This window comes from Danio rerio, chromosome 25 (genome assembly GCF_049306965.1).
Source record: "Danio rerio strain Tuebingen ecotype United States chromosome 25, GRCz12tu, whole genome shotgun sequence".
NCBI lineage: Eukaryota > Metazoa > Chordata > Actinopteri > Cypriniformes > Danionidae > Danio > Danio rerio.
This window is the reverse complement of record NC_133200.1, coordinates 22,866,088-22,882,349: the sequence shown is the minus strand read 5'-3', so window position 1 is coordinate 22,882,349 and position 16,262 is coordinate 22,866,088. Positions and strand designations below refer to the sequence as shown.

At 35.6% G+C, this 16,262-nt stretch overlaps 1 protein-coding gene across 2 annotated transcripts in view; it reads left to right on the top strand.

The window, feature by feature from the left end:
- The window catches only part of dock4a (dedicator of cytokinesis 4a), a 199,976-nt gene that overhangs the window by 56,217 nt on the left and 127,497 nt on the right, over positions 1–16,262 (top strand). For both annotated transcript variants that reach the window (XM_073943142.1, XM_005170698.6), the window contains exons 5-7: positions 3,453–3,549; positions 5,711–5,859; positions 9,002–9,086. Coding sequence is in view for 1 of the 2 variants with exons in the window: in XM_005170698.6 (XP_005170755.2) it covers positions 3,453–3,549; positions 5,711–5,859; positions 9,002–9,086 (331 nt within the window). In the remaining variant the exon portion in view is untranslated. The remainder of the gene's footprint in view (positions 1–3,452; positions 3,550–5,710; positions 5,860–9,001; positions 9,087–16,262) is intronic.

Here is a 16,262-nt window from a genome sequence, read left to right as displayed (position 1 = left end):
TTCCACTTCTTTCACCAAGTGTAAACAGTGATACATGGATGCTGAATTGTTTCAAAACCAGGTAGATCAGTTGAGCTGACACTTGAGCAATCCGCTGATGGATTGACTGATTGACGCTGCGTTGAAATGCTCCATTGCCTGTGTATCTGTGTGCTTATCTCTGTTTGCACTTAAAGAGTGGAGTTTATGTGCTCAGCAGTGCCCAGATGTTAGTGGGAAATGGACATTTTTAAAATTTAAAGTACTGATTAGTACCGAAACTGATACTTTTGACAACCTTTAACCCTACTTAATATGCAGATTCTGCATACTGAACAGGCCCGTAGCCGTAGTGGGTTTGAAAGACTCATCTCCCACTGACAAAGGTTCATGTTTGACTTCTGTGCTATCAAAAATTGTGAAACTAACCAATCAAAGAAGGCTTTAAGACCAAGAGGAATCTTCTGTTAGATTATTATTTTTGTGTTTGAATATGTGTGAATATTCAATTGGCCGAATTCTGAATAAGGAAATTGGAATGTCCTGGGCAGTTTTTTATTTGTGTATAGGCTTCAGTTTTAATTTAAAACAAGTTTAACAGAATGTAATGATAGATGATAATAAAATTGTATTTTAAAAATAAGTATCTTTTTATATTTCTTTATTCTAAATCTTCAAATTTAAAATGTTAATCTCAACATTATTTATGAAACTGTAATCTTACAGTTTAAATACACATTTGTAAATAAACACTTAAAATAGTAAAATAGCATGGTGAACAATTTGGCAAAATGATAAGATATATTTTTTGTAAATCAAAAAGTGTAGTTATGATTAATTGTGCTTAAAATGTCTCTAAAATGCAGTATTTAAACCTCATAATTAAAAACAAAATAAGGCAAATAACTGCAAAGTCCAGTTTTTCAGAAACAAAAAGAACCAACCCCTTCTTTTGGCTGCAGGCCTGACTGAAATAAAAGTTTCTTAAACAACTTCTGCTTCACGCAGACTTTTAAGTTTAACTGCTTTGTTTTTGTTTGCTCTATATATTTTCTTTTTGAAATGTATTTTACTACTGTAGCATGATTTTGTTGTTTCCAAATGAAAATTGCCACATTACAGATTTTTAGGAATGCATTAAAATGTGAGCTACTGAAAATATGAAAAAGAAAAACTGCAGAAGACTGCATATGAGCAGAGGAGAACACATATTCATTCATTCATTCATTCATTCATTCATATATTAATTCGATCATTCATTCGATCATTCATTCATTCATTCATTTTCAACCGCTTTTTTTGGGGCCGGGTCGCGAGGGCAGCAGTCTTAGGAAAGAACTCTCCAGACACTTCCTTCAGCTCCTCCGCAGTATCTCAAGGCGTTCTCAGGCCAGCAGAAAGACATATTCCCTCCAGCATGTCCTGGGTCTTCAACGAGATCTCCTTTGTTACCTTTGTCACATGCTCACTGAAAACAGCAATATCCACAGGACATTTCTGTTTAGTATACTTGTTCCTGCTGCTTGCAGTTGCTCTACAGTGCTGTCATGTCAACGGCTGTAAAATGCCACCTCTACACTAATTCACAGCCATATCACCCTGCAGCCAAAGATAGGTTACTCACTGAAGCTAAGCAGGGCTGAGCCTGTGGTCTGTGAGTCCCAATAAAGTGAAGGGACACTATACTGTCAGTGAGTGCCGTCGGTCAGATAAACTGAGGTCCTGACCCTCTGTGGTCATTAAAAATCCTACGGCACTTTTTGTGTCCCAGCCAAATTACCTCCATCAACCCCCCAATCATCCCCATCACCCAACGCATCATTCAAGTGGATGCTGCACACTGGTAGTGGTGTGGAGAAACCCCCAACCACACTCATGATTGTAAAGTGCTTTGGATGTATGGCCATACATAATAAATGCGCTATATAAAATACACATGGCATTACATAAACTCATTTACTAAAAACAAATATTTATGTCAATAAAATGTAGTTATTTTATTGAGTTAAATTGAAAATATAATTATTATATTAAATAATTACAACCCATTTTTTAGTTCGAAATCTACAATTTGATTTCAATACATCCCTATACATTGTATATTTGTTATTGTTTGTATTATTTAAAGTGTTGTTTTTTTTATTCGGTTGATGCACCAATTCGGAGACAAGTATACAATTTCCAGTTCTTTAAAATGTTAATTTTACATATAAAACATATAAAATTATATTTTAGTTTGCACAATAATAGTAATATTAGGCACATATTTAATATTTAATAGTTAAATAGACACATTCATACCAATGTTCATACCAGTAAATGAATCCATATACCACTGAATTGAATCATAATCAATACATTAGAATAAATTAGTATTATTTCATGCGTGTTCAATACAAACTCAGGAGGCGGAGATCATTTTAAAAAATATTAGTAATTTATTAAGTGCAAATGAATAATTCGGTTAGGGCCCTGGGCCGCACAAATGTGTCCTATTGGTTATACAATGCTATCCAAGAGAACACACCAGGCGCTCTGTGAGTGTTTTCTTAGGACTAAAGACCCAGTTTATATACACAGAAGAAGGAGAAGGCGGCTTGTCTCTGTCAGCTTTTCTGCACCGTCTGTAGTTCCACATGCTTAGAGACCTCCATTGGCCCCAATATGTTTTATAAATAGTTAAACAGGAAATCAGAAGTGAGAGACATACGTTATTTTTATTGTTTCTGCTGCATATTTCTTGTCCAAGATAGCTCTTTCTGCAAAATGCTTCATTAGTATGCAAAACACAACTCCACAGAAAGCAGAGTTTCAGTTTATATATCAATTGTCAGAGGGCACAAAATATTTCCAGTAAAGAATGACTATAATAAAAATGATTCAGCATATCTTTAGAGAAAGCACATATAACATATTTAAAAAAAATAAAGGATCACGAAATGAAAAAAAGAGAATGATATTTTCCTCAATTTCCCTCTGTTGACCTCCGAAAATAAGGAGGTCAAATATCCTATTATTATTTTGACCCCATTTCATTACCCCTTTAAATATTTAAATGCAAATTCCATGACATTTTAGTACATCAAATCAGGTGGCATTTATTTTAAAGAAAGATTTCTTTAAAAAAAAGTAAAATTTTCAAATCTTTTAAAGTACAGGATGATGAGTTTATCAATCTAACACATTGTTGACCCAAAAAACGAAATGGCTACTAAAATCTGACTTTTGCCCTTGAAAAAACCTTGAACTGCTATCAGGCAGTTCGTACTCATGCTTCAGATAAAATGCATTTGCAAAACGACGCATCTGCTGGATTGAAGTGACAGGAGCCTTCACTATCCCACAAGCCACTGCAAGTGCTTTTTTGAGGAAACGTCCTCATGAGTCAGTGTCTCCGCTCAGGGTCGTGCGAGGTCAGTGCTCCCATTCAGATAGAAGTGTGTGAACGTGTGTTTGTGTGTTTCGTCCCGCAGGCAGTTTGAGACTGTCATCCCCACCGAGGACTCGGTCATTACAGAGATAACTATGACCTTGAGAGACTGGGGCACCATGTGGAAGCAGCTCTACATGGTAAGATCACTCTTTGTTCTGTGTGGAACACATTGAGTTTGCTTTAAATGGGGAAATTAATTTATTTCTTTTGTTAATGGTTAAATTGATCAGGGATAGATAGTTATTATGTGGCTTTAGATGTCATTGAAACCTGTTTAATGTAAAATGCCACAAATCTAATTTTCTTGACAAAAACATTACCCTACATCAAAGTTTTTATTGGGAATTTGTAGAAAATGTTATCTACTTTTTTACCTACTTTTTGGAATAAAATCAGTGTGCGTTTACTGTGTGTGAAACAAATTCAGTTGGTTTGTGGGAATTCATTTGGGAGTTTATCTTTTTCTTGCTCATGTCAATAGTGAGTGTGTTTATCAACAATTGAAATTAATTACTTGGCTTCCAATGTGATGAAAATCATAATTCATTCTCTTTTTTTGGATTTATTTAAACTTAATTTTGATTACAAAATGTTATAATATGTAATTTAAAATTGTTTGTGAATCCTGAATTTTCCAAATATATATTTTGGATTAATTTAAATCAATAACTGGTAGAATTGAACAATTAATTAAATATAGAGAAAATGTTGAGTCAGTTATTTATTTATATATTTATTTATTTGCTTTTGTTAATACTTAATGCTTTTCTTCCAAATTAACTAAATGAGACAATAAAGATTTTAATAATGCAGCAAAATATTTTTAAATAAAATAGCTTCTGTTTTCTGTTTTTCACAAAAATATTAAGCATCACAATTGCTAATTTCAAGAACTAATTTAATATATTTGTTTATGAAATAATAAAATGTTTAGTGCAGTGCAATTTTTGTACATTACTTAAACAGCTAAACTTTTTTTCATTTTGAGCATGATAAACTGTAGATGATGGATAATAAAACCTAAAGTGTCTTCTTTCCAAAGATAAATGAACTGTGAAAATAGACTTAATTATTCAGCAACTGTTACCGCTTTAGTTTGAAAAGGTCATTTTCAAGGACACCAATTTAGTCTTGGAAAAACTTTTAACCGAAATCTCATTTTGCAAGCTATCATCATCAAATTCAAAATATAAACTCCTGAATCACTTGGCTTTTAAGGCATATTTTTTCTAGAACATAAGATTAATGTTTTCCTGTGTTTGTATATGGAAAAACAAATATTGAACACATTACAATTTTGTTTTTTCATGACTTCATAATGTATAGCTTTTTATTTTTTTGAGCATGAAATCCCCTTTAACACAGTAAAGCTCAAAAAGTGTTCTTTCCAATGAATACTAATTTGTATTTGTAGCTTACTGGGGTCAAGAACTGTTACTGCTTAAAGCTAGGTAGGTGTAAATCCCCAAAAGAGAGTGCTGGCTAACAATAGTAATTGCCCATTGAGTGGCAAACTTACCTATTACAAATCAGCATCTAATGAGCAATCTTTGTCTTCAACAGAATTTAATTTAAGAATAGAAAAGCAGTTGATAGATAGATAGATAGATAGATAGATAGATAGATAGATAGATAGATAGATAGATAGATAGATAGATAGATAGATAGATAGATAGATAGATAGATAGATAGATAGATAGATAGATAGATAGATAGATAGATAGATAGATAGATAGATAGATTAAAACAGTTTAAAGATAGATAGATAGATAGATAGATAGATAGATAGATAGATAGATAGATAGATAGATAGATAGATAGATAGATAGATAGATAGATAGATAGATAGATAGATAGATAGATAGATAGATAGATAGATAGATAGATAGATTAAAACAGTTTATAGATAGATAGATAGATAGATAGATAGATAGATAGATAGATAGATAGATAGATAGATAGATAGATAGATAGATAGATAGATAGATAGATAGATAGATAGATAGATAGATAGATAGATTAAAACAGTTTAAAGATAGATAGATAGATAGATAGATAGATAGATAGATAGATAGATAGATAGATAGATAGATAGATAGATAGATAGATAGATAGATAGATAGATAGATAGATAGATAGATGGATGGGTCGGTCGGTGCGTCGGTCGGTCGGTAGGTAGGTAGGTTGGTTGGTTGGTTGGTTGGTTGGTTGGTTGGTTGGTTGGTAGGTCGTTCGGTAGTTCGGTCGGTCGGGCAGTCGCAGAAGATAAACAATGTGCTTCCCTTATGTCTTTTTCAGAGAAATGAAGGAGATCTCTTTCATAGACTTTGGCACGTGATGAACGAGATATTGGAGCTGCGGCAGCAGGTTCTGGTTGGACACCTCACTCATGACCGTCTGAGTGACATTAAACAGCACATCACAGCACGACTGGACTGGGGAAACGAGTGAGTTTTACTCTTACCGTATTTTCAACAATGCTTTTTCGTCCTCCATAGATGGCAACAGTACAGAGACATTCAAATTCTAGAAAAATACTAAAAAACATTCTCAAAATAGACCATCACGCTTCAATCAAAATATTGTCAAGCTATAAGAATAGTTTTATGCGCACATAAAAACAAAATTACATCAGTTTCTTCTCCTCAGTGTCAGTATAGGGTGCACATTTATGCGAGCGATGTGCTCTTCACATGTGTCAATCTTGGTTCTGAAACTAATGTATATAACAGGTAGTTACACGTGGTATCCATACCTGCCAACACTCCTGTTTTTCTCAGGAGTCTCCTGTATTGTTCTGTCTCCCGGAAAACTCAGAATTCCACCCCTCCCGGGACTTGTGAATAGGCACGAATAGTGATCTGTGTTGTTATAATGGCGTTGACAAACTTGGTTGGTAAAAAAGGTGCACAACCAACAGGAACCAGCCTCAACATCACGTGATGTACATTTTCAGCGTTAGTGTGAAAGGAGGGCTGCTCAGAAATGCTAGGTGAAATGCCAGAGTGGATGTGGATCGTTTTCGTTCTAAATGGCATTAAAAAACCAAGACCTATTAGTGTAAACAGGGCCTGAGTGTGTATTTTTCACGAGCGGATTTGCAACGGGGACCGGGCGGAGGATCGTGATGCCGGCTCAGCATCGTGGTGTCTATCGGTCATCGCGATGGACGATGGCATCGTCTATCGGCCCAACCCTAATATACTTGTAAAATTTCTTTACAAAGTGACATCGCCACCTATTGGCTAACATGCAAAAAATGGGGTTTTAAAAAAATTGGGGAATTTTTGTGAACAAGAATTGTTTTGACAGTGTTGTTGTGTGTGCATGAAAGTTCAAAATAACGCAAAGGGAAGCTCCTTGGTTTTTAGTACATTTATTACATGATATATACGCCAAAACGAGGTTATGGGTTTGGGCCTGTCACGATAGTCAATATACTGACTTATCGTGGGATATATGAAAATTAGGGTGGTTAATTTTTGAGGCCCAATATATTGTCTATTATATACATAAACATTTACATTGATACATAAGAAGAGATGATGATTAGACCCCATAATATAACAAGAAAAGTGTTGTTGAATGTGCTGTATTCTGCTTTCTGTGGAAGGCAGGGCTTATGCAGCATTTACCACACACACACAGTCAGAGTGCGAGATTGAGCAGATAGTGAAGAAGACAAGACGTGAACCCACTGATTAGTGTTTAGGAACTACAGTCAGTTAGGATAAACAAGTCATGATGAACTTGGTTTTAAAGCCACAGTCTTTTGCTCCAGAGTGGAAACATTGCGGCTTTAACCGTATTTAACTGACAGTGCAATAACTAACATGACAGCCCGAAATGGCGGATGCTCAAATACAGCGTAACCCACTTTTTAGCTAAAAAGATGCAGCCATTAAACACGGCCGAAAAACCAGCATTTAAAAATATGCTGCAAACATTTGACAAACAGTACAAACTGCCAAAGAAAATGTACATCTCCCAAACTGCCATTCCATCCCATTATAACAAATTAAAGGACAGCATACTAAAAGAGATAAAAGACATCTCCCTTTTCTCTGCCACCACAGATGTGGTCAAGTTCAAATATGACCCCCTCAAAATACATGTGCATTTGTGCAACAAGCAAAGCTCTGAAAGAATGTCTAGCACAGCAGGTAACATTGTTACCAAAGGAAGATCTTGCCTCAAGCCCCATAAGGTATACATGTTCGTGTTCCCGTCTCGGAATCTGCCTGATTATTAAAAAATGGCCTGCAGAGGGGCCTGAGATGCTTTAAAAGTCTAAGTTTTGACTTGAAACATGTTATTTTGTTCTTATACTTTTTGCATTAGTAAAATAACAATTATATTATTATATATTGTTATTATTATTATATTATTATTATTAATATATTTAATTATTATATTTTATTATTATTATTATTCTTTTTTTACTTGTTCCAATTTAAATGTCTAAATATTTAAAAAAAAATAAAACATTCTTTGAAATAGTGTACTTGAATTATCACACTATTATGTTGTAACTTAAAATTAGTGATATAAAGTTTATCATTTATTGCAGTTATTTTGGGTGCAATATATTGCCCAGCAAAAAATAGATTATGAATATAGTTTAAAGCATTTATGACATTACAGATTTGCTTTCCTGTCTTTGGCACATTTGTTGATTGCAAATGTATTGTGCAGAACACTTATAAACAGTGGGTGGGACGCATGATGAACTACCGGCAAATGCTGGCCAATCTGTCAACCATGTGTTCCACTGTTTATATGCAGTTTTTCTCAAAAAAAAAAAAAAAAAAGTCGCAGATGGTAGTAACAAGTGGGATGTGTTACGTTTTGGTATTTTGGTGTCTCTCTGTTCATAGTCGTTTTTGGAGGGTTTACAATTAAATGGATCATTTACCAGTTTGATTCATGCTTTGTGAAATTTACTGGGGAATATCTATCTGAAAAACTTTTTATGTTGTATTTGGGGACCGTGATTTATGGGATGCAGCAAAAGAGTCATTCAGTCAATAAAAGTGTCTATTTTAGGACTTGAAAGTGAACATTTTTAGAGTTAATTCAGTCAACAAAACAATATACACATACTGTACAGTACAAATTCCAAATTGTTATTCAGAAATGATTATTCGGTTTATTAGTGTATCATTTTTACACAGTATTACATATTTTTTATTTGTTGGTTGAGTTTTATTGTAAAGGGTAAACCTCTGCAGCAATTTGTTTAGCCAAAAATGAAAAGAATTAGTTGATTTGATTGAATTCCATTCATTTTATTTGATTATATAAATGAACTGTGCATGTGTGCTCTCAATTTACTTTTCGACCACTGAATTTATGCACAGACACATTTTAAAAACATTTAAACTGTTTCCACACATAATAAGTATACTGTATTGATTCTTTTTTACTGAATGAAGTCGTATTAAAACTCAATGTACGTCATTTAAATTGTATTTAATTCAATCAAGTAAATCTAATATCAGTATTTAAACGTGTAAGATGCAAAACTGCAATAACCAAAATCAGATTTAATGATAAGAGTTTTAAAATGTGTGTTTTTGTGTGCTCCAGGCAACTGGGTTTGGATTTGGTCCCAAGGAGAGACTTCAGCATGGTGGACCCTGATGATATCAGCATCACAGAGCTGTATCGGCTGGTGGGTAGACGTTTATACACCATATACATTACAAATGTGTCACCTAACCACTGCTTTTCACATAATGCGCTGTTCATTCATTAGATGAATGGATCACGCTTTTACTGTGTTCAGTCATGTTACTAGCATACTTACTTGTATCAAGCTGTAGGAGACAAACATTTTTACTCGTATTTTTGTCAATGAAATTAATAGTTTAATGATGGATTAAGGAAACATTAAATTGCCAAACTATGTTTGTAACAAAGATACTTGCAACCTTCGGTGGCTAATGATGATTTTGAGGAAATGCATCCCAGATCTGCATACATGTCATACATTCACATGCATACACAGTCACACAGTCACAACTATTAAGGAAAGTGCATCTGTTTACAGTGGAAAAGGAACAGAAAAGTTTGCCATGTCAGATGCTTTTTCAAAACGGCAAAAAGTGATCTGCAATCCAATGTTTTGATTTCGGAAAAAAGCGTGATCTGGACATTTCGCAGAATTTGAATCATTACTATTTTCAGACATTGATTTGTGCAACATTTCATTCACATAATAGTTACTGTATTTCCAAGCACAAGACAGGGCTATCTGTTCTCTCTCTCTGGAACAGGGCTAAAAAAAAGGAACAGGAAAATGTTGGATTTATTTATTTATTTTTTTCCTTCTTCTTATATTTCAAACCACTGGTAAAAATAAAACAATATTACCTACCCAAACTCCCACTTGCAAAACCAAAACAATTCCCAAAAAAAAAAAAAAAAATCCTTTTTAAAGCCAAAAGCTTAAAACAAACAAACAAAAAACCTAGAAGAAAGTAGAAATGAAAGGCCAGAAGAAAAGCAAAGGCGTTAGTCTGAACATTTTTTAATCCAATGAAATAGAGGATCGTATTTGTTGTGTATTTTCACCTTTTTTGTACTTTTTTGTGCATTTTCTTCATTAAATTAGCATCCAATGGGATTAACTGCATGTGCTTGGTTAGTTAACGCTTAAAACGTTAGTCAAATTTCTTATTGTGCAAACAAAGCTGTGACGAGACTGGAAAGAAACATTATAGAAACGGGTGTAAGTAGTATACCCATACTTACAATGGCCCTTCACAGATAAATAGCTATGTTTCCATCCACCTATTTTTATGCACATTTTGGATATGCGCATAAAAAAAATTGGTTGATGGAAATGCCAAGATGCACATAAATTTTGAAAATGTGCATAAAACATGCACATAACTGGGAGGGATAACCTATTTATTTGATAAGAAAAGATGTGCATAAACTTCAATGGAAACAGATTTAACAACCAAATTCCAATATGTGCATTAAAAAAATTCAATTTTTACTAATGATATTTGGCTCCAGTTAATCAAAAAGTGACGATTTTGTCCACTTTGACTTGGATGGAAACGCTGCTTTTTTCGCACGTCTTTTATGCGATATTTCAGTTTTGCATATAAAATTAATTCGCATTTTTGGTTAGAAAACAAAGCTAATACGGGCGACGCACTGGCGCAGTAGGTAGTGCTGTCGCCTCTCAACAAGAAGGTCGCTGGGTTGCTGGTTCAAGCCTAGGCAGGGTCAGTTGGCGTTTCTGTGTCGAGTTTGCATGTTCTTCCTGCGCTCGCGTGGGTTTTCTCCGGGTGCTACAGTTTCTCCCACAGTCCAAAGACATACGGCACAGGTGAATAGGGTAGGCTAAATTGTCCATAGTGTCCAAAACGTGCTGGATAAGTTGGCGGTTCATTCCGCTGTGGCGACCTCGGATTAATAAAGGGACTAAGCCAAAAAGAAAATGAATGAACATAGCTAATGAAGCGAGTACCTCAAACTCTCAGAAATGGCAAAGTAGGTATAGCATTTTTATAGCATTTCTTTCATTCTTAAATGACAAAATTCCCACTGAAAAAAACGTAACTAATGCACAGATCATGTTTACATTCGTGTATGTTTTATGACAAAAATTTTACCCAGATATTTTGACAACAAGCAGATGCCTGAAGAAAACTCTGATGTCAACAACTGATTATTTATTGGTATTTCATTTATTAGCTGTTTTTGTGAACAAAAGCTGCCATTGGAAGTTCATTCATTCATTCGTTTTCTTTTCGGCTTATTACCTTTATTAATCTGGGGTCGCCACAGCGGAATGAACTTATCAAGCACATGCTTTACACAGAGGATGCCCTTCCAGCTGCAACTCAACACTGGGAAACACCCACATACTCACATACAGTACGGCCAATTTAGGTCATTTAATTCAGCTATAGCGCATGTTTTTGAACCTTGGACTGGAGCTTCTGGAGGAAACCCCTGCAAACATGGGGAGAACATGCAAACTCCACACAGAAATGCCAACTGACCCAGCCAGGGCTCGAACAAGCAACATTCTAGCTTTAAGGCGACTGTATTACCCACTGCGCCACTTTGCTGCCTGCTCATTGAATGTTTTTTGCTTGATTCTTAATTCTATTTTACCCATTTGCGATGAATTGTATTCAACAGTTTGTTTTTTATGTTTTTGTTTTTTTACTTCTGGCACAAACGATATGCTAATTGCTGTGTTGATGTTGCTGAAGCACCTAAACAATAAAATGTTGACACTAAACCCTTTGATCCTTCAAATGATGCATAGTTTGTTTATATTATTACATTTTAATGTAGCAGTTTATTTAGTAAACAAAGAAATGTCGTCACTCCTGCATTTGGTTTTGTGTTATTCATAATGTATGACATAACATTAAAAAGGTTGTAGGAAATAAAGATGAGAACAGCATCACAGAGCTGTATGGGCTGGTGGGTAGTCATACATTCACACACGTGCACACACACGCATACACATTCCCATTACCCATGAGTCACCAAACCGCCCATATTCTTTGCTGTGTTACGATGGCAACTGCAGCTCGACCTGACGCCAAGGCTCTCGTTCGAGTGCTCCGTCCTTTGTTTTAACAAAGACAAGCGCACACATGCGCACACACACACACCTCCAGTAGCCTGGGCGCAGGGAAATGATAGTAATTAAGGACAAGAGAGAAATGCTAAATGGCGCCTTAACAGGCTGTTTGCAAACTGCAGAGACACTTCACGCATGCAGTTTCCTGCCCTTATAATTTGGCATACATTCATAGCAGAATCATTGGCACAATTGGTTCAGATCTCCCAAAGCCACAACAGTGTCTGCTGGTATCTTTGGTGGAATATAATACCAGTTCCGAAAGCAAATTGGAATATTTTATTTTAAATACATAGATTAAATACTAATTATTTTATTAGTTTAAATGGTACAAATACTACCATTTCTGCATTAAATATGAAATACTTTTTGAATGTTTTTCGTTTTTATTTTTGTTATTAATATTTTTCTGAATTTAATATTTATGATTTCACATACTACACAGATGACAAAAATATTCATGGTTTTATATAATAATGTCAGAATAATATAATATAATGTCAGAATTATTGTTTTTGTTATACATGCTATGTTTTTTAACTGGTACTCAGTAGCCTATTAAATATAACACATCATCATCATATTTAATTTTGTTTTAATAATATACAGTACACTCACTGGCCACTTTATTAGGTAAACCTGTCCAACTGCTCGTTAATGCAAATTTATAATATCAGCCAATCACATGGCAGCAACTCAATGCATTTAGGCATGTAGACATGGTCAAGATGGTCTGCTGCAGTTCAAACCGAGCATCAGAATGGGAAAGAAAGGTGATTTAAGTGACTTTGTATGTGGCATCGTTGCTGGTGCTAGACGGCTGGTCTGAGTATTTCAGAAACTGCTTATCTACTGATATATTCGCACACAATCATCCCTAGGGTTTATAGAGAATGGTTTAAAAAAGAGAAAATATCCAGTGAGGGGCAGTTCTGTGGGCGCAAATGCTTTGTTGATGCCAGAGGTCAGAGGAGAATGACCAGACTGGTTCCAGCTGATAAAAGCCAACAGTAATTTAAATAACCACTCGTTACAACCGAGGTCTGCAGAAGAGCTTCTCTGAATGCACAACACATCCAACCTTGAGGGGGATGGGCTACAGCAGTAGAAGATTACACCGGGATCCACTTCTGTCAGCTAAGAACAGGACAATTGCCGCATTTCCACTATCAGGCCAGTGCGAGCCAGGGCTTATATCGGGCCAGGCCGGGCCAATCGCCCGGGAGGTTGAGCGGTGAGGCGGAAATCATGTCGCGTTTCCACTGTGGGGCTAGTAGCTCGCAGCGCGTCACGCAAACCCCGCCCCCATAACATCCCCCGAATCGAACGTCACTCAAACCGCCCCCTTCAGCGAGAATCATGCAGATAAAGCACGCCATCACATCATCACGAAACTATTAAAATTAGGACAACCAAAACAAACAAATGACACGTTACTGTACAGCAGTACAACGCATGTCTATACGCACATGCCTGTGTGTTTTCATTCTGCATATTAATTTACTCGCCGACCGACTGTTGGCATCGAAATCCAGTGGTCTTGCCCCCAACGAAGGGATCCAGCGCAGGGAGCGCACACAGCATAATATAACACCATATATATAAAATTCACCGTTAATAACTCGATATAAAATGTTTTTTATAACATCCTCTAGACAGAATCTGTCCAACATTCATCCCAAATGCTCCGGAGAGAACTGAAACATGATTTTTTTTCCCTATAGGCTTTGGCACTTAATAGGTGATTCCCTTTATTTAAAGATGCTCATTATATCTTAAGTAAAGGAAAGTGTTCAGTGTTTCAGCACATAAGAGCAGCACGTAATAAAATATAGCCTATATTTAGTTGCGCTCAGCAGCTATGCACTAATAAAGCTCTTGTGTATTTAAAATTTCCTTTTTTAATTTTACCACGTTATATAAAAACACACACACTTGTTTGAGGACACAGAACACATTTTGAACTTGCAGTTTTCCCCGTCAAAAAAGTGCTGCGCAGCTGGAAGACAGAAAAAAAGGTCGCCTAGTTTCTGGGTTCACTCACCCCGAAAATGCTCTGTTTGCACGATTTGATTAATTTGATCGTATCCAAATACTTTATAAATAATATTTAAAACATTTTAATTAAAACAATGTTAATTTATTTTTGATTTTTTTAGAAAATATCTAAAATCTTTTTTTCAAAGAGGCTTTTGAAAAATGAAAGTTTAATATAAATTTGAAACAGTTTGATATAGTACCTAATTGTTATAGCTATAGCTTTTATTAGTTTTATATTTGTTTATTTATTTAATGTGATTTTATTATATCTGATATTTGTAATTCTTTAAATTATTTCAATATAGGGCTATTTTATCTAGATATGACACTATTGTTTTAAGCCTACAAAAGTGGACATGAAATTTGTAAAGTTTAATGTCTTTCTGTTGTATTCATATAGTGTATTATCACCAAAATAAATTAAAACAATAAAAATAAAAGAAAAAAGCCGCTCGCGGCATCAACAGAGCTATGAATGGAGCCCTCTTTTCCTATGTCTCACACATATACACAGGCATCTAAACGCGCAAAACACACTTATTAAACTTGACAAAACCCCTTGAAAACCTTTACTGTCTGCTGTGTCTTTAATATGGTGTAAAGATTATTATGCGTTATTGAAACATCAAAGAGATGCAGCAAAGAAAAGTCACTTATTATAACTATCATTTTATGCAACAACCTTACATTTAAAAGAGAAACATAAGGGCGATCATATGCAAAAAAGACCCCAGCCTATAATTTGTTCCAGATGTTTTCTTTTCCTTATTTATTTATTTGTTTATGTGTTTGGCGCATGTACTCGTGTGCGATCGGAAAACTGTGCCCGCCTTTCCTTTCACTCCGCCCCGAAGCCCCGGCTGGCCCTCTTTGGCCCAAGGTATTCGGCGGGCCGAAAAAAAGGCCGGCCGCTGACCCTAAGAAAGCCCCGCTTTGGCCCGATTAGGCCCCGGAAGTGACAGTGGAAACGCCACTGGCCTTGGCTCGCCCTGGCTCGCTCGCTTTAGGCGCGATAGTGGAAACGCAGTTACTGAGACTACAATTCACACAGGTTCACTAAAATTGGATGATAGAAGATTGGAATGCCTGGTCTGATGAGTCTCAATTTCTGCTGAGACATTCGAACGGTAGGGTCAGAATTTAGCGTCAACACCATGAAAGCATGGATCCATCCTGCTTTGTATCAAATGTTCAGGCTGGTGGTGGTGATGTACTGATGTAGGGATATATTCTTGGCACACTTTGGGCCCATTAGTACCAATTGAGCATCATGGCAACGCTACAGCCTACCTGAGTATTGTTGCTGACCATGTCCATCTCTTTATGACCACACTCTTTCTCACTCAATCTCTGAGGAATATTTCCAGTGCCTTGTTGAATCTATGCCATGAGGGATTAAGGCAGTTCTTAAGGCAAATGTGGGTCCAACCCGGTACTAGTAAAGTGTACCTAATAAAGTGGCCATGAGTGAATACAGTATTTCAATTAAATTAAGTACTACTACTAAATACATTTTATTTTAAATACGTTAAGTAGTATTAATTAAAAGGTTTTAAACAGGATTAAATATACATGGCATATATAAAAGTATGTAGTGCACTGTAGCATGCACTTAGTATTGAATAAATAATATAAGTAAAGGAAAGTCCAGATCACTTGCAATATAGGCTTGCATTTTCTACAAAGGAAACATAACAACTGGGCTTCTAAAATCAGATAGATGTATATCGTAGGCTGCATTACTAAGTAAAACCTTTGTGTCAGAAGAGTGTTGATAATGAAAATTTAATGTAAAATAAAAAGAGTAGCTTTCTTGGGAAGATTTGAAATGGTATGTTTCTCTGAGCTGCAGGCCTGACCACACGTGTCCCAGTTTTCAATGGTCTGCAGGTGGGCAGAGGTGTGGGGGTAGGGGTTAAAGGAGGAGGAACAAAACAAAACAGATGTGGGTGTGAGTAATTGCTTTAAAAAGAGGATAGTATGAGAGACAATATATTTGAATTTAATGTCATTGTACGTAATTCAGTGCATAGAATTTACTAAGACCTTCTATAAGTCTTTTGATTGCAAGATTAATCAAAGATTAATCAAAAAGCAGTTTGCAGTTTTGCAATTTCATTTTTCATCATGGGGTGGTAGATCCTAAAAAGGAACTTCAGAGTTTGATGGTGAAAATGCTTATGAAGTTTT